This window comes from Gymnodraco acuticeps, unplaced genomic scaffold, assembly GCF_902827175.1.
Source record: "Gymnodraco acuticeps unplaced genomic scaffold, fGymAcu1.1, whole genome shotgun sequence".
NCBI classification, from domain to species: Eukaryota; Metazoa; Chordata; class Actinopteri; order Perciformes; family Bathydraconidae; genus Gymnodraco; species Gymnodraco acuticeps.
This window is the reverse complement of record NW_022990365.1, coordinates 113,163-138,203: the sequence shown is the minus strand read 5'-3', so window position 1 is coordinate 138,203 and position 25,041 is coordinate 113,163. Positions and strand designations below refer to the sequence as shown.

Sequence of the window (25,041 nt, the reverse complement as noted above, 5' to 3'; positions counted from 1 at the left end):
CATGGGGAAAGAGACGTCTGTAAATCTAAATAAATAAATAACTAAATAAACTAGTATGAACACTTGTATAGCCCTTAATATAATCATTAGGTTCTATGAGTTGTAAAATGCACTAAAAGCCGAATCTAGATTTATTTTCTCTCTCCATTCATTCTAGTGATCCGAGAGAGGGATCTCGGGGGCGGGGCTTAATGGCAGGAGGCGGGGCTTACGGGGCAACTCAACTGCGCATGCTCTGTGAGCGCACATACCGGTTCTTCTGCTCTGACAGCCAGGCAGACGTTTCGCTCTCTCAAAAGTTGGGCCATTCTGCCATCATGCGCCAATGAGCAGCTCTCATAGGAAATAATGAGACCCCGCCTCCAACGCTGTATCCAGTTCTTATTATACATCCATGGACCAGACCCAGAATCAGCAGTTTGGTAACAGGCTGAAATAGAGGGGTATGAGGCTAGAATGGGTGATCTGTTTAATATTTTAAGCAAAACACTTCAGAGACATGTTTTATATAGATATGACTCTAAAATATATTGTTCACATATATCAATCAATCAATCAATGTTTATTTATAGCCCAATATCACAAATGTTACATTTGTCTCAGTGGTCTTCACAGTGTGTACAGAATATCAGTATGACAATACGACACCCTCTGTCCTTAGACCCTCTGTCCTTAGACCCTCACATCGTACAAGGAAAAACTTCCAGAGAAAACCCACAGTTTAAAGGGAACATGGGAGAAACCTCAGGGAGAGCAACAGAGGAGGGATCCCTCTCCCAGGACGGACACACGTGCAATAGATGCCGCGTGTAAATTGAAAAGATAATACATTTGCAACATAGGTAGACCAAATGTTTAGAAATGCATGTGTGTATAATAGGAAGATGAATCCACGAGGATATCCATCCAGGACCTATGATCCAGGACCACAGCCACGACTCAAGATCCAGGGCTCGCGATCCAGGACACAGGACCGCAGGATCATCCATGTCTCCGGATCCCAGCGTATATAGACACCAAAAGAAAGACATTTGGGGAAGCTGGGTTAATCGGAACATGAGATTGTTGGGGCAAAGCGTGGTCTGAAACCCACCTTGGCTCCGCGTGTCCGTTGATGAGCTGGTCAGATATTAAAAGAAGGAATTCAAAGCACCAGGATAAGGGTTAAACAATAATCTGTTTTAATGGTAAACAACAATACAATACACTTTAAAGGGGGTACCCCCTGCTCTGGTCCCAGTGCCGGGAGATCCCACCATATTGACGGCAGGAGGAAAAGAGACCGGACACAACAGGAGATATTGTAAGAACAACGGGGAGGAGTTGTATGGATGCTCCTCCCATACAGCTCATCTATTGGGCAGTATACAAACGATGGGCGTTTGTAGCGAATCAGCGCGAGCCAGCCGAGATGATCCGGAAACAAGAGTCTCTTCCGGTTGTGGCAAAACAAGCACATCTTGTATTCGTTGTCACACATTCTTGCAGTTCTGGACACACACACACATTTCCTGCATAGACTTCCCTCTCTGTGGCCCCCTCCCCCATCAGTTCAATACACACACAGTTTCACATACTGTTGGTATCTTAGCTGTTTATACACATATTTTAGACATGTCATGTATCGTTCCAGATACTTGACATGCTGTGTTTAGATAAGAATGTCTCCTCTCCCCCCTCTCTAGTTCCCTGTCATGCAACACTGCTCCTCCTCTCGGTCAGCGTGATTAAGCACATTTAAGCCAACTACTTCACAATGTTGTGGCAATTTAGTACTCACAACATGAAAGAATAAAACAGAGAGAAATCAATAAAACACAAACACAGGTATAGTTCAGCAATGAATACACACATCTTATCCTGCAGCCCCTCACGAATGTCACTTGTCTTTCTTTATGAAAGCCATATTTGTAAACGTTTAAATGTCATCGTCCCATGACGGCCATAGGATTATTTAACTAACCAAAGTTAACTGTAGTGTAAAGCCATCTCTGAACTTCCTCTCACCTCGAAGTCAGCATACTTGTAATGAATCCATTTATTGATAATTCAGGCCGACTATTGTCTCCAGGCCTCTTTATGAGCCTTGCAGGAAATGAATCATTAACTAACAAGACTTTAACTGCATGATATCTTAGTAAGATCTCTCTTGGAGTTCCCCTGTTAATTGCAAAGACCATTGATGATTAACAAAGAGACTCATGTGCCTCTCCTGATATCTGGAAACTGCAACAAGACTTTCTGAAAAATACTTAATGGGTAATCTTTTCACTCAAGGCAGAAATCACAGGTTATACCGCACCTTACCTACTCACAAATAGCCAAAAATTATTATATTGATTATATATAAAAGTGGAAGAAAAGACTATTGTGCTAATCTACTTTTACTAAAAAGGGAACATTGTTTCAGGAATATATAAAAAACCTCTCTATAATTAAGAGGAAAAAATTTACTTTGTCCCTTAAAATGTAACACACATGAATATAGAAAACCACACATATATTAGTGATAACATAATTCAACACACTTCTTATATATCAGGTGACATTAAAATGAATATACCAAAAATACGCTGTATTAAACTTTTTGCTGTATCACGTTACTTCAGAGTACACAGGTATAGACAGAGAAGGAAGAAGTAAGATGTCCCCCGACAAACTAAGCCTATATCAGCAAAACTAGGGGCTGGATCTAATCAGCCCTAACTATAAGCTTTATCAAAAAGGAAGGTCTTAAACGCACTCTTAAAAACGGATAGGGTGTCTGCCGCCCGAACACAAACTGGAAGCTGATTCCACAAATGTGGAGCTTGATAAGAAAAGGCTCTGGCTCCCATATAGCATAATAGTTGACCTTTAAGGAAGTATCTGATTTGAGAGACCATCTCCATGCTGCCGTCTGCACACATGATCTGTGTCTCCCTCCAGTTAGAGATGTTCTTGAGTAAAGAACTGTTTAATCCACACCACAACAACCCGTGAGAGCTGGGGTTAGAAGGATTACAAATAAAAATAAACAATGAATGAAATGCATGTTTTTTAATTACCTATTCATGCTCTAAAAGCTGTTCAATAGAGAGAGCTGACACATGTATACCATTAGCACGCTAACACACGAACACACACACCCTTCACAGCTTAACCATATAAACCATATAAATTAAGAGAAATTATATAAATATACCGCGTACACCTACAGAGACGCGCTAAATCCTGTCTTGAGAGCTTTTACTTTACACATTTCTCCGGCATCTCAAATATCTATGTCACGTGAAACGCTCACTGCAGATTAGTTACACCTCTATTGTTAAATTGAATACAGTAGTGCCACGTTGATAACAGTTCATTCAACAATCATTAAAGATCACGTCTTTATTATGATGTATGTAAGCCACACACATCAGCATGAGAGTATGTGTGTTCATGCTGGATTATATTATTACATTACCAGGCATTGTATTTTTAGTCCCTGTGAAGACAATGCAAACATTAAATTGCTGAACACTCGAGAGAAGATATTTTCTACGGGTAGGAACAAACGTCAGCGTAGCTGTGAGACATAAACTGCAAGTGTAAGGCAGGTTCACGATCTGATGTTGACTTCCAGTTCAAGTTTACATTGTATTCTGTTCCAGCTGCTGGAGGAGAACATCGTCACTTTTGTGAAGAGCGAGCTGAAGAAGATCCAGACAGTCCTGACTTCAGATTACCCAGAATGCTTAGAGAGTCAGAGGGAGGATGAGGAGGTGTTGGACGGTGAGGATGAAGAGCAGAGGAGGAGCAGCAGAGAGGCCTTTCTGAACATCTCACTGCACTTCCTGAGGAGCATGAAGCAGGAGGAGCTGGCTGACCGTCTGCAGAGCAGTAAGAGGGTTTAACACATTGAACACGATGGAGAGGAGGTGGAGGGAAGATGGGAGGAGTTTCACTTTATATAACATAGTCTTTAATCAGTGCATACGCTTATTGGTTAGTACTGGTACTAAAACATTAGTGAAGGAAGCAACAATAAGGAGAACAAAAGTGTTTGCGCTGTAAATATTTTTGTTCTGGGTATATTACTAATAAACGGAGCTGAACAGTTAATTATGATGATATGAAACTAGTGAACGTTAATGTTCACCATTAATCGGGTAACCTTATTATATTTTGTTGAAGCTGACTGACATCTTACTTACTTTACTTACATTTCTTGTTTGTCCTCTCAGGAACTGCTGCTGCAGTCTGTGGACGTAAACTCAAATCCACCCTGAAGGAGAGGTTCCAGTGTGTGTTTGAGGGCATCGCTAAAGCAGGAAACCCAACCCTTCTGAACCAGATCTACACAGAGCTCTACATCACAGAGGGGGGGTCTGCAGAGGTCAATGCTGAACATGAGGTCAGACAGATTGAAACAGCATCCAGGAAACCACACAGACCAGAAACAACCATCAGACAAGAAGACCTCTTTAAAGCCTCACCTGGAAGAGATGCACCAATCAGAGCAGTGCTGACAAAGGGCGTGGCTGGCATTGGGAAAACAGTCTTAACACAGAAGTTCACTCTGGACTGGGCTGAAGGCAAAGCCAACCAGGACATCCAGTTCATATTTCCATTCACCTTCAGAGAGCTGAACGTGGTGAGAGAGAACAAGTACAGCTTGGTGGAACTCGTTCATCACTTCTTCTCTGAAACCAGAGACGCAGGAATCTGCAGGTTCGATCAGTTCCCGGTCGTGTTCATCTTTGACGGTCTGGATGAGTGTCGACTTCCTCTGGACTTCCTCAACACTGAGATCCTGACTGATGTCACAGAGTCCACCTCAGTGGATGTGCTGCTGACAAACCTCATCAGGGGGAAGCTGCTTCCCTCTGCTCGCCTCTGGATAACCACACGACCTGCAGCAGCCAATCAGATCCCTCCTGAGTGTGTGGACATGGTGACAGAGGTCCGAGGGTTCACTGACCCACAGAAGGAGGAGTACTTCAGGAAGAGATTCAGAGATCAGGAGCAGGCCGGCACCATCATCTCCCACATCAAGACCTCACGAAGCCTCCACATCATGTGCCACATCCCAGTCTTCTGCTGGATCTCTGCTTCAGTTCTGGAGGAGGTGTTGAAAACCAGAGAGGGAGGAGAGCTGCCCAAGACCCTGACTGAGATGTACATCCACTTCCTGGTGGTTCAGTCCAAAGTGAAGAACATCAAGTTTGATGGAGGAGCTGAGACGGATCCACACTGGAGTCCAGAGAGCAGGAAGATGATGGAGTCTCTGGGGAAACTGGCTTTTGAGCAGCTGCTGAAAGGCAACCTGATCTTCTATGAGTCCGACCTGACAGAGTGTGGCATCGATATCAGAGCAGCCTCAGTGTACTCAGGAGTGTTCACACAGGTCTTTAGAGAGGAGAGAGGACTGTACCAGGACCCGGTGTTCTGCTTCGTCCATCTGAGCGTTCAGGAGTTTCTGGCTGCTCTTCATGTCCATCTGACCTTCATCACCTCTGGAGTCAACCTGCTGGCAGAAGAACCAACAACCTCCTGGTGGCCTAAAGTCAAACCTACACATCTCTACCAGAGTGCTGTGGACCAGGCCTTACAGAGTCCAAACGGACACCTGGACTTGTTCCTCCGCTTCCTCCTGGGTCTTTCACTGCAGACCAATCAGACTCTCCTACGAGGCCTGCTGACACACACAGGAAGTGGTTCAGAGACCAATCAGGAAACAGTCCAGTACATCAAGAAGAAGATGGATGAGGATCTGTCTCCAGAGAGAAGCATCAACCTGTTCCACTGTCTGAATGAACTGAATGATCGTTCTCTAGTGGAGCAGATCCAACAGTCCCTGAGTTCAGGAAGTCTCTCCACAGATAAACTCTCTCCTGCTCAGTGGTCAGCTCTGGTCTTCATCTTACTGTCATCAGGAGAAGATCTGGACGTGTTTGACCTGAAGAAATACTGTGCTTCAGAGGAGGCTCTTCTGAGGCTGCTGCCAGTGGTCAAAGCCTCCAGGAAAGCTGTGTAGGTGGAAGGATGAATGGAATACAAACATCATCAAATGTGTTTATGTGTCATGGAGGAGAAATAATAATATATTTATTCTAAATAATCCTCTTTCAGACTGAGCGACTGTAAGCTGTCAGAGAGAAGCTGTGAAGCTCTGTCCTCAGTCCTCAGCTCCCAGTCCTCTAGTCTGAGAGATCTGGACCTGAGTAACAACGACCTGCAGGATTCAGGAGTGAAGCACTTGTGTGCTGGACTGCAGAGTCCACTCTGTGAGCTGGAGACTCTCAGGTCAGTATTTAACTATTTATTTTGTAAGTCTGTTAATAAAGCTTTCATTGGCGTAATATATTTCATTATTCCTCTTTAGAATGATAGGACTTAATTTACATGGAGTTGCCTCACACAGGGCGCCAGTACGACAGGGTTCTGTTTTGCGCAACACTGTAGACTTTGAGGTTAGATGAACAGATTATTATTATTATTATTTTAAGTAGAGACCCTATGGGACTTAAGGGTCTTTTCATTAGATTAATTCATTTTCATTCTTAAAATTGGTTTAATTAAACGAACAGTTATAGGTAACCATTAGTCAAGTCAACATTGTGAATCTCAGCTGAAAGGAAATGATCATGCTTTTTAAATCATGCTCATTAGTATTAAAGTAAAATACATGCTTTCATTTTCTAAGATTGTTCTCTAGTTCCTCTGAACACTAAAATAAGATGTGTTGGACTGGGTACCTAAGATCGTCGTTTTAGTTAGGTAATCAATATGGTGACATTAAAGTGTGTGTGTGTGTGTGTGTGAGAGGTGTGTGTGTGTGTGTGTGTGTGTGTGTGTGTGTGTGTGTGTGTGTGTGTGTGTGTGTGTGTGTGTGTGTGTGTGTGTGTGTGTGTGTGTGTGTGTGTGTGTGTGTGTGTGTGTGTGTGTGAGTGTGTGTGTGTGTGTGTGTGTGTGTGTGTGTGTGTGTGTGTTTGTTTGTGTGTGTTCAGTCTGTCAGGATGTATGGTCACAGAGGCAGGCTGTGGAGCTCTCTCCTCAGCCTTGACAATCAACCCCTCCCATCTAAGAGAGCTGAACCTGAGCTACAATCATCCAGGAGGTTTTGGGGTGAATGCTCTGGTTGTTCAACAGGAGGATCCACACTGGAGACTGGACACTCTCAGGTATGGACAGACCACACAAAGCCTCTAGTACAGGGGTCTCCAACCTTTCTTCATCTGAGAGCTACTTTGAAAAAATGAAAGTGGCTGCATCACATCGCTTACATTTACTCACATTGCACTCATCAGTTGAATTAAGCTACTGTTGTACATGTGTGAAATTGTAATACACAAAGCTAATCAAAAATGTTAACTTCACATCAAGTTCCAAGAAAACGACAATTCCTCACATATTATTAAATGGCGAATGACGTCCCGTAATGCTCCACCACAGTGTTATTATTAACTTTGAAATACAGGACTTTACAGATGTAGCCATCCATTTGCCCCTTTACGTACCTAATTCCAACCAGAAACCTAATGGATCCCAGTGGCTGGTGATCTACACCCCCTCCCCCTGTTTCCTGAGAGGGCGTGGCTAGACTCCACGGTAGACCCGCCTATTGGTTAGATTGCCGGGTTTTACCATGAGGTGGCGCTTCCTTCACAAACACACATAAACAGCTAACTGGGTAACCTTTGGTCTTTGTTTAGGCCTCGGTTCACACAGTGTGTTTCCTGGACTAACAGTAGTAGTTGTGACTTCAGTAATGTTTGCAGCTCTGCCATTGTGTTTGCTGAACAGCATTTAATCACATATTTTCTATCCCTTATTTTCACACGGAAATGTAACACATTGCTTTTACAATTTAGTTTTATTTATAATATTACACACATGCCAGCTATATAATTGTTTTATTTTTCTTGATGTGTGAAATTAACAGCATTTGGACTGTGTTTCTTTCTCTAGGGTGGACCATTATGGAGAGCAGATGTTAGAACCCGGTCTGAGGAAGTGTAAGTCTGGATTTAGTTGACTAATGAACAGTCAGTTGTGTTTTTATTCATGAAAGATAACTGACAAACTGAGACTATGTCATCATATTTATAGATATGAGAAACAGTTATCGTTTAACCAAATGCAATGGAAACATATTGTTACGCTCCCATAAAAGCTACTGGAGTGAACCCGCAATACTGAACACTGGGCACGGAGACTGAAGTTTAGTTTGAAATTTTTTTTTATTTTCAAACAGGCTTGGTCAGTGGGGGTTGAGCTGAAGCAGGGGACAGAGCAGGAGTGAAATAATCCAAAAACAGGGGGAAAGAGACCGTGTGCTGGGGTGGAGGACAGAATCCTGAGCCAGGGGAGCGAGGGAACACGGAGGACAACAGCAGGAGGGATGGTGGCTGGGCGCAGCAGGCAGAGGAGCAGGTAGTTGGTCACTGGACAGGGAGAGCACAAAGTTAGAATTGCAACAAACACTTTAGAGAACAAGGTTTAGCTAGAAGCTAAGTTGACCGAGACGTTTTACCACTGGTGATTAGACGACGAACTGGCGAATACTGGATGAGGGAACCGGGTTTATATGCAGGTGTAGGAGAGCAGTTACAATCAGGGTGACGAGCAGCACCTGAGGAGGTGTGGAGGCGGGAATCGAAAGTAGGTCAGCCACACGCCCAGCCAGGAAGACAAAAAACAGAGGGAGGCAGGACTGTGGATCCTCACACTTAAATGCTGCAGACATAACCTGCTCTGGACCAATTTACTGTATGTTCAGAGTTTAGGTTTGAAACCGGCAAATACCACCGCTCACTAACTAGTTCCTTTGAACGTAGTATTACTTTATATTAAATCAATGAGCAGTAGAGTGTCTGCTGAGGGAATACTTTATACAGATAAACTGGAGCAGTAACGGTTAGTACTTAGTAGCACATACTGTATGCATCTCATTACTTATTTTCTCCAATATTTTCTTGCCTTATTACATTACATTACATTACATTGCATTTAGCTGACGCTTTTGTCCAAAGCGACTTACAATAAGTACATTCGACCAGGAAGACACAACCTTGAAGAAAACAGAATCATATAAGTATATCAGGTTTCATAGAGCCAAACATTTCAAGTGCTACTCAACTGGCTTTAGGTAAGCCAGTCCTTTATTAGTATAAAAGTGCTTCGTTAATCGTTCTAACGCTCGAAGTGGAGTCGAAAGAGATGAGTTTTCAGTTTGCGCCGGAAGATGTGCAAGCTATCTGCCGTCCTGATGTCAATGGGGAGCTCATTCCACCATCTTGGAGCCAGGACAGCAAACCCACGTGTTTTCGCCGATGGGAACTTGGGTCCCCCTAGCAGCGAGGGCGCAACGAGTCGTTTGGCTGATGCAGAGCGTAGTGCACGCGCTGGGGTGTACGGTTTAACCATGTCCTGGATGTAGGAAGGGCCAGATCCATTCACAGCATGGTAAGCAAGTACCAGTGTCTTGAAGTGGATTCTAGCAGTTACCGGAAGCCAGTGAAGGCAGCGGAGGAGCGGAGTGGTGTGGGAACATTTAGGAAGGTTGAAAACCAGACGAGCCGCTGCATTCTGGATGAGCTGCAGAGGTCGGATGGCACATGCAGGTAGACCAGCCAGGAGGGAGTTGCAGTAGTCTAGGCGTGAGATGACGAGAGCCTGGACCAGAACCTGAGTCGCTTTCTGAGTCAGCTGGGGACGTATCTTCCTGATGTTGTAAAGCGTGTATCTGCAGCAGCGGGTTGTAGCAGCGATGTTTGCAGTGAAGGACAGGTTGTTATCTAGGGTCACACCCAGATTCCTTGCAGTCTGAGTCGGGGAAACAACTGAGGTGCCGATGTTGATTGTTAGGTCAAGAGTTGGACAATCTTTTCCCGGGAGGAAGAGCAGTTCAGTCTTGTCAAGGTTGAGTTTGAGGTGGTGAGCAGACATCCACTGAGAGATGTCAGCTAGACAAGCAGAGATGCGTGCGACGACCTGGGTCTCTGAGCGGGGAAAGGACAGAATTAGCCTTATGCCTTTGTAGTAGTTTTTTTGTATTCTTTTAAATGCAGAGATAGGTGGCGATCAATCCTTTGGGGCTAGATGATAGCCCCTTTTCTTTGAGTGCACACAGAGCCTGAAGAGGAAAGCCAGAGTTCACAGAGACAGTTGATAACCAGCTTCGTGCACTATTTAGTGTAGTTGATGATAAACTGGTGCTGTGTCTTTGTCCCCTCTATCAGATGCCTGTGAACTCACACTGGACACCAACACAGCACACAGATACCTCAAACTGTCTGACAGTAACAGGAAGGTGACACATGTGGAGGAAGAGGAGCCATATCATTATCATCCAGAGAGGTTTGACTACTATCCTCAGCTGATGTGCAGAGAATCTCTGACTGGTCGCTGTTACTGGGAGGTCGAGTGGAGAGGAGAAGTTGATATATCAGTGACTCACAGAGGAATCAGCAGGAGAGGAGACAGTGAGGACTCTCAGTTTGGAGGGAATGATCAGTCCTGGAGTCTGGTCTGCTCTGATGAAGGTTACTCTGTCAGGCACATTAACAAAGAAACAGGCCTGTCTCTCTCATCCTCCTCCTCCTCCTCCTCCTCCTTTTCCTTATTTTCCTTATTTTCCTCCTTCTTCTTCTCCTCCTCCTTCTTCTTCTCCTCCTCCCCCTCCTCCGCCTACTCCCCCTCCTCTCCCTCCTACCCCTCCTCCTCCTCCTCCTCCTCCTCCTCCTCCTCCTCCTCTGGTAGAGTAGCAGTGTATCTGGATCGTCCTGCTGGCTCTCTCTCCTTCTACAGAGTCTCCTCTGACACACTGATCCACCTCCACACCATCAGAACCACATTCACTGAACCTCTGTATGCTGGGTTTGGGTTCTGGTCATATGACTCTGGGTTTGGGCTGTGGTCAGATGACTCCTCAGTGTCTCTGTGTCCTCTGTAGGAGGAGAGAACTTCCTGTCCTGTTGTAATGTCCCTGGTCTCGGGGGACATTACATGAGTGAAGCAAGAGATATCTTCCAGTCGTGTGGTTAACATGTTGGTAGTGACGCGGCTACACTTTGGTTGTGCCTTTACAGGAGAAGCAGCATTTAGTTATAATGCTCCGTATATCTGCAGAATCTCCCAGTAATCAAGTGTCTCACTCTTTTTAATAAATGTTTTTTCTATGTATTAAAATGTGTTTTTTCAATGTTTCTTTTGCTCTTTGTCGTAAGTATTGTGATGTTTTTGTAAAGCCCTTTGCATTGTCTTGTTGATGTGCTGTATAGATACACTTTCTCTTTCTGGCAGAAATGTTTCGTTCCTTTGTAAAATGGAGAAATCATGTTCTCTGGGCTGAACTCTGTGTGTACAAACTGCTGTGACATATATGCAGTTTAATAAAGCTTTCTTTAGAGCAGCATCTAATAGCTCCTAATACTCTTACTTACTTTTTATTGAGTTCAATAAAGGTTTGAAGACAAAACAATCTGTCTATGATCTCATTTTTTTTGCATCCAACATGTTTTCTAAAGTATATAGTTGTAAATTGATACAAAGATCTTCCCTAACGTAGAAACTGTAATAACTTGATTGCTCACTGAGATACAGGAAGTTAGAGTAAATGAACTGCATGGTAAATGGATATATAAAGATCTTTTCCAGTGTTTGCCAACCAGCTTGAAAGTGTCTCTCAACATCATCTCTCAGAAAGATGCATTTGCTCGTAGACCTGAGTGTGTTCTCCTGTCGTCTCTCAGTGGCTGACTGCGCACCACATGAAGCTCAACCTCAACAAGCCTTAACTGCACAGAATGGATCATTGTGGCTGGTCCCTGGCCTACACCAGTGGTGAACCGTCAGGGCATTCAAGGTATTCAGAAAATATCCTGAAACACTAAAAACAAACAAAAAATAGATTTAATTATCTAAATCAACATTTTATAAAATGTCAATAAAATGAATAAATGAGAATGGTATCTGTGTTGTTGAGCTGTAATATTACAGTGTTGCGTCGATTTGTTTGTCCTTCTATGCATTTCAGTGGTTTTGTGTTAGAAAATAAATGCAACCAATCAGATGTTGTTCTGTGGGAGGTAGCATCGAACTGTTCAGCTGATCCTTTAATAGCATCATGAAACGTTGCTGATTATAATAAATATAATTCATCATCTCAACATTTGTATTAATAGTTACCCAAAGGAAGAGTGGTTAGAGTCCCGCCAATATCTGATGTCTAGCTATAAACTCCTCTGGCACTCCCCGAGGAACGCCTATGCATGCATGCAATCTCTGTCGTCGAAAGAGGCCAACGGTGCATCCCTTTTCTCTCGGGAGGGTTTGAGATTCTGATCTTTAATTTGACCTATCGTCACAGGCATAGTTAACATCACTGCGGTACATGTACCCAACCAACTACTTTAGAGTATCAACACAAAGAGAGTCACGTGAAAACCTGTGTAACCAGTGTCAGAAACCCAGTCAGTGTTCGTGGTGATGTAGTTCAAATAGCTGCCCACTAGATGGATCTAAATGACTTCGAATTGTGATCTCTTATTTCAGACAAGTGGAAAGAAAACATCCAAACACATTTACTTTTTATTTTATTTATACTTTTCTATCTTTGTGTTTGTAGATTTTTCCTAAAGTCACCAAAAGCTAGAATATCATAAAGCCTCATTTGCATATTCAAACATAACATTAAATAATTGTCTTGTCCTGCTCTTGGTTTGACTTCAGGTGATCCAGGTCGTCAGCTAGTGTTGTCAGAACAGCAGAATGTGCAGCACTTAGACTGTAATCTTCATTTCCTGTCATCTGTGAAACATGAAGGAAGTGTCAGAACAGGTCTTAAAAACGGATCAATGTGATTGAGGGACTATTATTAACACCTAATATAACATGCAGGAATTGAGTGTTCACGGTTCTAAATACATCTGTTACCCAAATGGCATTCCTCAATTACTCTGAAAACAAAGTTAAAAAAAGTGGTCCACAACGTAGGACGTAGTATTTCTACAAAAACGCCTCTGAAATTGTAAAATCCCTACGTTTTTTTCACCATTCATTCCAATGGCTGGCGTCTATGTCACGTGATCTTCACATTTCTCCCTGCAGAAAAAAAAAAACATGGCCGAACTTCGTTTATTCTCGGTGTAAAATGCCTATTTTAAGGTTAGTTTGGCCATTAAAATGTTTTTTGATGTCATTTGATGCGAGAAATATGAGTTGTTATTTCAGATTATGTGTGCAGTGGATGTACATGATCTTTAGTTTGCTAGTTATTACGAAGATTACTTCAGGAAATTGTGTCTAAACAACGTTTTCATTGTTACCAAGGTGGTTGCTAGGGACGCTGCTATCGATATTATTTCTGTTATGTTGTGTAACTGTTTAATGGTGTTATCTTTATTGTTACCCCATTCCCCGTCAATGTATAGTGTTGGTCCACAGCGTAGTAGTTATTACACGTTTTTTTGTGAGACTGGGTTAGCTAGTGTTGTCAGTGTTTCTCAAGCAGAATGTGCAGCACTTAGATTGTAATCTTCATTTCCTGTCATCTGTGAAACATGAAGGAAGTGTCAGAACAGGTCTTAAAAACGGATCAATGTGACTGAGGGACTATTATTTTTCAAATCCTAATATAACATGCAGACATTGAGTGTTCAGGGTTCAAATACATCTGTTACCCAAATGGCATTCCTCAATTACTCTGAAAACAAAGGAGTGTCCTTACGTAGAAAATTGAATACAGAACAAAATGCTCAACATTTTAATTATCAAGTCCCTCCTTTTAACTTCCGTCATAATTTAAGGATTTAAAAACACAGACGTTAATGTATCTCTGCCACCATAAATCCCCTAAAACCATTTTTGGAATATGTGGGTGAAATACAAAAAAAGTGCGGTATTGTAACAGAATAAAATGTAATATTTGATACAGGTTTTTTTAAAGTTTGTGATTAAACATCTGGGGATAAAAATAACCAGGCAGTTACCGAACCTATGCCAGTAGTATGGTTGCCTAAACATAACACATGTATGGATATTTCACATGAAAAGCTTTTAAAGCTATCATACACAGTTTTCACACGGGCAAAGGAATACATTTAACATTAAATACAAATGTGTTTGCAAGCCAACGCGTGTTTGAAGAAGTGGAAAAAGAACATCACCCTAGCAGCCTGAGCTTCTTGAGACTCCAGGTTTGTGGCTACGCTGGTTTCATGTCCCTCCGATGTGTTTGTACCTGCCGATCTGAAAGGTGTTGTGTCAGCACCATCTAGTGGAGAGCTATAGAACTGCATCCCCTCCATCACCTCTCACCTTGACTGGCTCTTCTTCCCGTTGGACCTGTTCTCACGTCACTCTGATGTGTTTTTATGCTCTGAAGTTATGAGGGAGTGACGGCGTCCTCAGATCAGATGCAGGCAGACACAGGACTGAAGAGGAAGAGATGAGCAGAGTTTCCTCCACACAGGCAGGCGTCTACATTAACCTGAAGGGAATTCAGAAGGTGAGAACATGATTTAGACACTTTTCAGTTTGTAAGCTTGTTGGGTATATTATTATACATGTGGGGATAAAAACAACCACTAAGTTACTTGACCTAATTAAACTTAATCTGTAGATGTTTGATCATCAGGATCACTCCGATCACATCGTGCTGTATCACTGTTTAACTGATCAGAACAAATGTGTCTTGGTGCTGATTCTATAAATCTATTTCAAAGTATCGTAGAATTAGTCTCAGAATTAAAGAGGAATGATTTTAGAAAGACTTCCTTGTAATGGCGACAGCAGTTCTTGGCAGCAGATTTATTGTAACCTGAGTTCATATCTACAGTGGAAAAAGCAGGGAGTGTCTGATGCTGTCTAAACCTCAGATCAACATGACTGACATGTTTGTTTTGTTTTAACATTGAAACATAGCAGACGTGATGTGTGTAAAGGGCCTTCATGTCTGTACTGATACTGCAGTCAGAGACGCTCCAGTGGAGTCTCATGTTCGCTGGACTTTGTATTTGAAGCAGTTTGATGGAGCGTTGACTTTGCTGATGGGATGTTTGTGACAGCATGAGATGTGTTCATGTAGGGGTCCGTCGTTCTGTTCTATTATCAGTGTCTGAACTGCAACGTGACTTCAAATGACGGCAGCACTGATCCAGGTGTTGTGTACCTGTCCAAGTCAGAAATAACAGACCAATCAGAATCCAGTACTTAGCCGTGCAGCAAAGACAGTGTTTCCCTCTCATGCCGGCGCATCATGTAGAACATACCTGTTTGTTTCTGGAGTCACAGTCGGCTGAGTCCAAAGCAGATTCTTGATGTTGGTTTCCTTTGAAATTGAGTCCCATTGACATCAGTCCCAATCTGTGTTGCCATTTGATGCTCTTTGAGAATTTAACTGATCATATCAACAATATTTACATTTATTAACAAAGTGCACCTCGGCCAAAACATACATTTCATCCATCCATCCATCCATCTTCTCCCGCTTATCCGTGGTCGGGTCGCGGGGGTAGCAGTTCCAGCAGAGAGCCCCAAACTTTCTTTTCCCTGGCGACATCAACCAGCTCTGACTGGGGGATCCCAAGGCGCTCCCAGGCCAGCGAAGAGATATAATCCCTCCACCTGGTCCTAGGTCTACCCCTTGGTCTCTTCCCAGCTGGACGTGCCTGGAACACCTCCCTAGGGAGGCGCCCAGGTGGCATCCTAACTAGGTGCCCGAACCACCTCAACTGGCTCCTTTCGACGCGAAGGAGGAGCGGCTCAACTCAGAGTCCCTCCCTGATGACCGAACTTCTCACCTTATCCCTAAGGGAGACACCAGCCACCCTGCGGAGAAAACCCATCTCGGCCGCTTGTATCCGCGATCTCGTTCTTTCGGTCATGACCCATCCTTCATGACCATAGGTGAGGGTAGGAACGAAAATGGCCCGGAAGACCGAGAGCTTTGCCTTCTGGCTCAGCTCCCTTTTCGTCACAACGGTGCGGTAAAGCGACTGCAGTACCGCTCCCGCTGCTCCGATTCTCCGGCCCATCTCACGCTCCATTGTTCCCTCACTCGAGAACAAGACCCCGAGATACTTGAACTCCTTCACTTGGGGTAAGGACTCATTCCCTACCTGGAGTGGACAGTCCATCGGTTTCCTGCTGAGAACCATGGCCTCAGATTTGGAGGTGCTGATCCTCATCCCAGCCGCTTCACACTCGGTTGCGAACCGATCCAGTGAGTGCTGAAGGTCGCAGACCGATGAAGCCATTAGAACCACATCATCTGCAAAAAGCAGTGGTGCAATCCTTAGTCCACCGAACTGCAGACCCCCTCCCCCACGACTACGCCTCGAAATCCGATCCATGTATATTACAAACAGGATTGGTGACAAAGCGCAGCCCTGGCGGAGGCCAACCCTCACCGGAAATGGGTCCGACTTACTGCCGAGGACCCAGACACAGCTCTCGCTTTGGGAGTACAGAGATTGGATGGCCCTGAGTAGAGACCCCCTCACCCCATACTCCCGCAGCACCTCCCACAGTACCTCCCTGGGAACTCGGTCATACGCCTTCTCCAAGTCTACAAAACACATGTAGACCGGATAAGCGTACTCCCAGGCCCCCTCCAGGATCCTTGCGAGAGTAAAAAGCTGATCCGTTGATCCACGACCAGGACGGAATCCGCATTGTTCCTCCTCAATCTGAGGTTCGACAATCGGCCTGACCCTCCTTTCGAGTACCTTAGAGTAAACTTTCCCGGGGAGGCTGAGTAGTGTGATGCCTCTGTAATTGGCACACACCCTCTGATCCCCCTTTTTAAAAAGGGGAACCACCACCCCGGTCTGCCACTCCTTCGGTACTGTTTCCGACTTCCACGCAACGTTGATGAGACGTGTCAACCATGACAGTCCCTCAACACCCAGAGCCTTCAGCATTTCCGGGCGGATCTCATCCACCCCCGGGGCTTTGCCACTGTGGTGAACAAGGTGAACAGCCTCTGGCATGTTAGATCAAGGTATTTAAGGGAAGTCGGCTAAACATACATTTCATTTCAATCTTTATTTCGAACAGATTAAAAAAATAACAAATAAAAAATGTGAAAAAACAGAATACCTTATTGTTAAAATACGGTATTTATTCATGATACAAAAAAGTCTTCATATTAATAATAATAATAATAAATCATATGTGTCCGAAAGGGAGTAGGAGGAAATGCTTATTAATTCCCACCCCTTACTTGATCAATGATTGTCCTTTAAATCATTATGCAAGTTATTCCTACTTAGATTTACATTTATACAAACATGTCTCATCTTCAATCACCTTTCTTCATTCTCATATTTTATCCAAAAAAGTGTTTCTGTACTTCCTTTTAAACTGAACTATGCTTGTGCTTTGTTTGAACTCCTGCTCCAAACCATTCCATAAAGTCACCCCACAGATTGTTAAACTCATACTTCTGATACCCTCCCTCTCTGTCTACGAACAATGTTTTTAATTTCCTAGGAAGTAGATTATGTCTGGCTCTGTGCCGTTTTAAATGTAACCAGATCAATGAACTTCAATATGTGTGACTTCAAAAATAATACATTAGTTCAAGATATCCAACATTATTAATAACTCTTATAGCCCTTTTTTGTAATGTGCATAACGGGTGTAGGTAAACTTCTCATTCTGTATTTAGTTTGAAGGTAATGTACTTGAGGCTGTTCTCAGTTTGTATCTTTATAGCTTGTTTGAATTTAATGTACATTTTTTGTCACTTTAGATAAAAGCACCGGCTAAATGTAATATAATGTAATATAATGTAATATAATGTGATATAATGTAATATAATGTAATATAATGTAATATAATGTAATATAATGTGATATAATGTAATATAATGTAATATAATGTAATATAATGTAATATAATGTAATATAATGTAATATCATGTGTCCGATCAGGCACACATGCACGTGATCCACGCTGCTTCATCATGTGTTAGTGCTGAGCTTTATTTCACTAGAGGGTCCGTTAGCACCCCCTAGTGGACAGCTGCTAGAACTACACCACCTCTCACTGACTGGGTTTCTGACTGACGAAGAGTTTCCTCCTCATGTGAAGCCGTCTCAATTGACCTGAAGGGAATTCAACAGGTGATGATAAGATAGAGATGCTTTTTATTTGAGATTACATTTGGGGATGATTCCAACAAAGAAGTAACCTAAACTGAGAAGGTATTTTTGTTTCCTAAAACTCAGTTCATCAGGTGAGAATCCTCCCAGAGGAATCTGTAGAAGTTTGATCATCAGGATCACTTGTTCTGCATCACAGTTTAACTGGACAGGACTAATGTTTCCTGATGCTGATGCTATAAATCTATTCTACAGTATTGTGGAGAATGTCCCTAGGAGTTAAAGAAGAATGGTTTTAGAAAGACTTCCTTGTAATGGTGCCAGCAGCTTTTGGCAGCAGTTTGATTGTAATCTGAGATATCATCAGCAGTGAAAAATGCAGGCAGTTTCTGATCCGGTCCAACAGCTCTGATCAACGTGACTGACATGTTTAAAAAAATAAGTTCAACATAGAAGAGTAACAGATGTGATATAACCTCTTTGTGGTCTCTCCACAGTCACTGTGTGTTTAGGGCCTTCATGTCTTTACTGATACTGCAGTCAGAGACGCTCCAGTGGAGTCTCATGTTCGCTGGACTTTGTATCTGAAACTGTTTGATGGAGCGTTGAGTTTTCTGATGGGATGTTTGTGATAGCGTGAGATACGTTAGTGGAGGGCTCCTTCTGTTCTAGTCTCAGCGTCTGAACTGCAGCATCGTAACTTAAAATGACGGCAGCACTGATCCAGGTTTTCAGTAACTGTCCAGGTCTGTTTAAATTGTGTTTCCCATCAACCAGTCTCTAAATACAGCCAGAGCCCATTCCCTTTAAACACTAGTGTTCTTCTTCTCTGTTTATTTACTTGGGACAGTTGAACCATCATGACACAACAATGATATAGTTCAACAAGTATTCCATTTAGTTTCTGACGGTGGATAATGTCTTTGTCCACAGCTAAAAACTGACCGGATCGATGTGACAGCACAGGGTCGATCAGAGCATCCTGAGCAACTAACTACTAAACAGAGATAACAGACCCACCAATCAGAATCCAGGATTTAACGTGGCCATTCAAAAAGGCCTGGGGCCTATACTACGAAGCTGGTTCAACCTAACCTGGATATGTTTGAGTTAGCCGGTTGGCCTATAATCCAAAACATACGCGCTCTCGCTAAACTGTACTACGACGCTGGTTATCAAGTGGATCGCTCAAGCCAGCCGTGTCCTATCTAGTTAGGTGCGCGTTCACATGAAAGGGGTGGTATCTGGAGCATTCGACCAATCACAAACATGGAGAAGCGCACTGACAGCGCAGCGTCATACTTCCTGAATGAAAAGTCAACTATAATATTAGACATATGAAGAAGTTAAACTTTAAACATCCATGACTTAAACACTTTATCCTGGATAAAAGCCACATAGTTGCACCTGCAAGGTGAATACAGCTGGGAACAGAACAAGTGTTTGAATGCGTACATTAACAGGTTTATGATATCAATGCCCGTCTAAGACACCATCTGACTTTCATTACATTTGTCTCGAGTGATTCGTCAACTTAATGTGTTGCTTAAAATAATACTTCTGCATACAGTCTGTGACACTGTGAGTGTTGCACGGCCAGATACGGCTCAGCTGACTCAGATCAGGAGATATATGATACATTATGAAGTGATATGCTGCGGACTGTACTTAATGTTACTCCGGTTACTTATGTTGTGGCAGATATTTCAGTAAGCTTTCTTAACGCTAATGTTATAATAGTCAGATTGCTCTGAAGATGGAGGTGATATTCTATTAATATTCACGTTCACACAGCCGGTGATTTTTGCCGGCCGTCTTTCCTGCAACGGCAGCTTTTCTGTATTTCCTTTCTCCTGTAATATGACTTGATCGCTTTAAACTCCACACTGAGCTCTGATTGGTCAGCAGGCAGTGCTTTCACTGAGTTGATCTCTTAGCCTGCAACCTAACCTGCTCCGGACCAGGTTAGCCGCTAAGCATCAGTTACCATGGAGATCTAGCCTGCTAAAAAGAGAACCAGCTTCGTAGGACCGGAAAGCCGGAGTTTCCCCTGAATTTAGCCGCTAATCGAAAATCCTGCTTCGTAGTATACCCCCCAGTTCTATCCTCTGACGGTTTGAGCAGAACGTACTTGATAGTTTGCTGTTCTCACTGCAATGTGTGTGTGACACGACTATTAGGCCAATACTCTGTTGTTGTTTCTGACGTTGGTTTCCAGGGGAATTCCACGGTGATCAGTCCTGTTGTTTATTATCATTTGATGTCTTATGTTTTTGACCGTTTAACTGATAATGTTTCAGCGTGAATATCACAAGATGTAGATCACACATCGTTGTAGAACAATGCGTTTGATCAAAAATGTTCACTAAAACTTCATCCAAAAATAATTTGTTCATAAATAAATACTTAAACTTGCAATGTCCGACTTGGCCAATCAAAATAACAACAAAAAAAGGCATTTTGTTTGTATCACTCAAAATGTTTTATCTTATTTGAAGCTTATGAACTTGTAAGGCCTAAAACACATTTGTTTTTAACAAAGCCTTTTGCTAGAACTTTAACCATCCTCTTGTTGCCCTGTCTATTTAATGTTTAAATCTACTTAATGTTTTAAATGTTTTTATTCAGATTGTTTTACTCTGTAGCACTTTGAGTTTTGTTTATTAAAATGAAAAGTGTGATTATAAATAACATTGATTAATGTAGTTATTGGTGTAGGATCCATAGTTACAATTGTCTTGACTTTAACCTGGAAAACAACATGATAAAAGAACAGATCTGTCTTCAGGCGTCCGCAGAGAGGAAGGAGATCAGTCAATACTGTTAGTCTGTGGGAACCTCTTCATCACAGCTACACTAGGATGCTAATGAGATCAGTCAACTGTCAGAGCTTTATTTCATTGGATGATCAGTTACCACCATCTAGTGGACAGCTAGTAGAACTGCACCCTCTCTCAAACTGACTGGTTTCTTGTGACTCATGTGTTTTGATGCTCTGAAGTTATGAGGGAGTGACGGCGTCCTCAGATCAGATGCAGGCAGACACAGGATTGATGAGCAGAGATACATGAAGCATGAAGGTGTTTCAATTGACCTGAAGGGAATTCAGAAGGTGAGAATATGATTTAAATGCTTTTTGGAAATTGAATAATTGGATAATTAGATAATTACATCAAAGAAAAGCTAACCAGACAAAGTATTTTTGTTTCCTAAAACTCAGTTCATCAGGTGAGAATCCTGCTAAAGGAATCTGTAAATGTTTGATCACTTGTTCTGTATCACTGTTTAAATGCTTCTTGCTTCTAAATATCTATTCTAAAGTATTGTGGAGAATGTTTTTCCAGAAAGACTTCCTTGTAAAGGTGACAGTTTTTTGGCAGCAGTTTGATTGTAATCTGAGTAAGCATCCTTAGTGCTGGGAGGAAGTGTAAGAACCGGACTGACGGCTCGGATCAACGGGACTGAGGTGTCCATACAGTAAACATACAGTTTGTCTGGGGAATTACGGGAGCTGTGCAGCATAGTTGATTTAGTATGAGCTCACTCAGACTCCCTTCTTGTTCATTCCCAGATCCAGTGTGTGACAGAGAGGAAGGAGCAGTAACGAGCATGTTGTTGTGTTTGTGTTTAGGTTCGACACCACAACAGATCCTCCAGGAATCTCCAGAGGACGTTTGAGCCTGCCAACCTGCAAGATGGAAACCACTGATCCAAAGTTATTATTCATCTTATCAGGATTAACATGATGATAATCAGCAGTGTTTTATCTCCTGCACGTTTATCACTTATTGTTTTCAAAGTGAGCAACCTTTAAAACAGCCTTTCACTGTAACATTCATCAGTGATTGTGTTTCTATCAGGATCCACCCTGAGGGACCAGACTCTCCTGGACCCAGCTGTGTGTCCATGAAGAGTGACAACTCTATGCCTCGACCTGTTACGTTTAAAGCTAGAGAGCATGATGATAGTCCAGAGTAAGAATTTAAAGCAATTTAATTTCTTTTTCTTTATTAAAACGCTTGAAATTCAACATAATTATCAACAAAGTTGTATCTTCTGAACATTCATCAGTGATTGTGTTTCTATCAGGATCCCCCATGAGAGACCAGACCCTCCTGGACCTGGACCTGGACCTGGACCTGGACCTGGACCTGGACCTGGACATGGACCTGGACCTGGACCCAGCTGTGTGTCCATGAAGAGAGAAAACTCTATGCCTCGACCTGTTCATTTTAAAGATGGAGAGCATGATGATAGTCCAGAGTAAGAATTTAAAGCAAAAGTCATTTTTCTTTTTCTTTATTAAAACGCTTGAAATTCAACATAATTATCAACAAAGTTGTATCTTCTGAACATTCATCAGTGATTGTGTTTCTATCAGGATCCCCCATGAGAGACCAGACTCTCCTGGACCCAGCTGTGTGTCCATGAAGAGTGACCGGTCTATGCCTCGACCTATAACGTCTGAAGGTGAAGAGCTTGATATATGGTAAGAATTTAGAGCATAAGTAATTTTTGTTGTGCGCCATTAAATGTTTGAAACTCTAACTATTTAAATATTTATTTATTAATGTAATATTTATTTATATGGTAGTATTTATTATTTATACATATTTCCTATCTATTATTTTATAAATCCTCATCATCTGGACTCTTTTATGAATTTTAAATGCATGGGTTTTATTGTTTATTATTATTATTATTATTACCATTTTATATTGTTCTTATATTTCATCTATTATTATTTATATTCTACATGTCACAGTTTATTGTTTGCACGGTGTATTGCACGTTTTCTTATTTCATTAGGTTCCAAATGAGGAGGTTATATCTTTTATCCTTTTTCATCCTCTCATTCTTGATATTGCTGATGAACACACTTCATTGTAAATCTCCATAGATAAATACATTGTGTTTGATTTAGTATGAGCTCACTCAGACTCCCTTCTTGTTCATTCCCAGATCCAGTGTGTGACAGAGAGGAAGGAGCAGTAACGAGCATGTTGTTGTGTTTGTGTTTAGGTTCGACACCACAACAGATCCTCCAGGAATCTACAGAGGACGTTTGAGCCTGCCAACCTGCAAGATGGAAACCACTGATCCAAAGTTATTATTCATCTTATCAGGATTAACATGTTCAAAAGTCAGCATCATGTTCAGCAGAGTGTCAGTGCACCTTTGCATTCATCATGTTTTTGATTCTATCAGGATCCACCGTGAGAGACCAGACCCTCCCGGACCTGGACCCAGCTGTGTGTCCATGAAGAGTGACAACTCTATGCCTCTACCTATTAAGTTTAAAGATGGAGAGCATAGCGATGGACCAAGGTATGAATTCAAGTTATTTTGTTGTTCGCTTTTAAACCTTTGAATTTCTACATCATTCTCAGCTGCATTGTATTTGCTGCACGTCGTAAAGGAGTTCTTGAAGCAAAGAACTGAACCACAAGGAGAACACAGCAGAGCTTCAAACTGATGTCAGACACTGAAGATTTAGCACTTCTGACAGTCTGACACAATCAGCACATTCAGACTGTCCTGTTCGGATCAGCCTGCTCACTTTAGTCCGGTTTGTTTATCAAAGCTACTTCCTGTCCCCGTCTGCTTTTCATTGATGTCTCTATGTATGTCCAGTTTGAATGAGGATCTTCTAACTCAGCTCATGTAACTCTTAGTTTCTGTATTTGTTTAAAATCCTCCTCTTTGCTCCACAGAGTTCATCAGCAGAGATCAGAGGGTCCTGGTGGTCAGTCTGCCCAGCAGCTTCAAACTCACCTGGACTCCATATTTATGGTGAGTCAACACATCCTCACTCCCAGGTCGGCCTATGTTGACGTTATGTCAAGTTCCCTGTCGGCTTTTTCCAACGCAAGGGGGGGGGCCTTAGCGTCCATTTTCAACGCAAGGGGGGGGGCCCTTAGCGTCCATTTTCAGCCTTCCGGGATGTCCATATGCTTCTATGGACGCTCATGGAAGCACGGCATTCGTTTGTGTCGGCTGCCCTTAAAGGCAATGTGAGCGTCCATTCTCATTGGATAACGGAGAATTGTACACCCGGAAGTAAGTATTCCCCTTACTGTCGATTGATTTTACAGTGATATCTGCACTACTCATCGACTAAAACACACCAGATTATCCTTGTTAATTACACAACATTGATTGGTTTAAATTGTGTGCAATGCTTTTGTATTTTTCCCCTTCGATTCGGAGAAACAAATGTTTTTTCGGAGTAAAGGATGGCAGAAGACACTACACTACCCAGAATCCCCAGCTATCGTTTGGACTACACCATGTGCTCTGTTTGACAAACCCCGTGATAGTCCTCAAGCTCTGTGATTGGAGAGTGTGCTCCGAGGGTTACGCCGAGCCTCGAACAGCACTTGAAATGGGATGGAATCACGGCAGACTGTCCAAAACTGGATTTGAACGGGTCCACCGCGTCCCCCCCCTCCCCCACCCCGTCCCCAGAACTACAAATGCTGGCTATTCTGTTTCGCAACATGTTCTGTATCTATGGCACGTCTCTACTGGGAGTTGTAGTTTTAAAAGACGTTTTCGTATTTCCCATAATAAGAAGTTGCCAGTATTAAACTGTGTTCATCCCTGGAGGTTTAGGGGATAGGAAACACTCACATTTAAAACATATAATTAATAAATGGGTGAAAATTGCTTGTGCCCATAATGGGCAGCATTAATATATATATATATACACACATGCCAGCTAAGGTCAGAAGAGCTTTATTTAACAGCTGGTCTTATGTTTGTGACCCCTGTTGTTAATTGATAACATTACATTACATTAATTGATAAGCCTGAAACATGCACTTGTTAAGGTTCAGAGGCACATTTTGCAAATATGGCAGTATAGCCATCGATCAGCTTAAGATAAGATATACTTTATTGATCTCAAGTTGGAACATTTGCGTTACATCAGCATGTGTAACAGTTAAATATGCAGTGGTGT

At 42.5% G+C, this 25,041-nt stretch overlaps 2 protein-coding genes across 2 annotated transcripts in view; both read left to right on the top strand.

Moving 5' to 3' along the window:
• The window catches only part of LOC117551382 (protein NLRC3-like), a 143,422-nt gene extending 131,960 nt beyond the window's left edge, over window positions 1-11,462 (top strand). Inside the window, exons 7-13 of the mRNA XM_034224248.1 lie at window positions 3,636-3,864; window positions 4,209-5,997; window positions 6,097-6,270; window positions 6,975-7,148; window positions 7,936-7,982; window positions 10,209-10,548; window positions 10,702-11,462. Coding sequence (XP_034080139.1) covers window positions 3,636-3,864; window positions 4,209-5,997; window positions 6,097-6,270; window positions 6,975-7,148; window positions 7,936-7,982; window positions 10,209-10,548; window positions 10,702-10,921 — 2,973 coding nt within the window. The 3' untranslated portion in view covers window positions 10,922-11,462. The remainder of the gene's footprint in view (window positions 1-3,635; window positions 3,865-4,208; window positions 5,998-6,096; window positions 6,271-6,974; window positions 7,149-7,935; window positions 7,983-10,208; window positions 10,549-10,701) is intronic.
• Window positions 11,463-14,402: 2,940 nt separating this feature from the next.
• LOC117551377 (NLR family CARD domain-containing protein 3-like) overlaps window positions 14,403-25,041 on the top strand; it is a 101,593-nt gene continuing 90,954 nt past the window's right edge. Inside the window, 1 exon segment of the mRNA XM_034224240.1 lies at window positions 14,403-14,476. The gene's annotated coding sequence lies outside the window, so the exon portion shown is untranslated.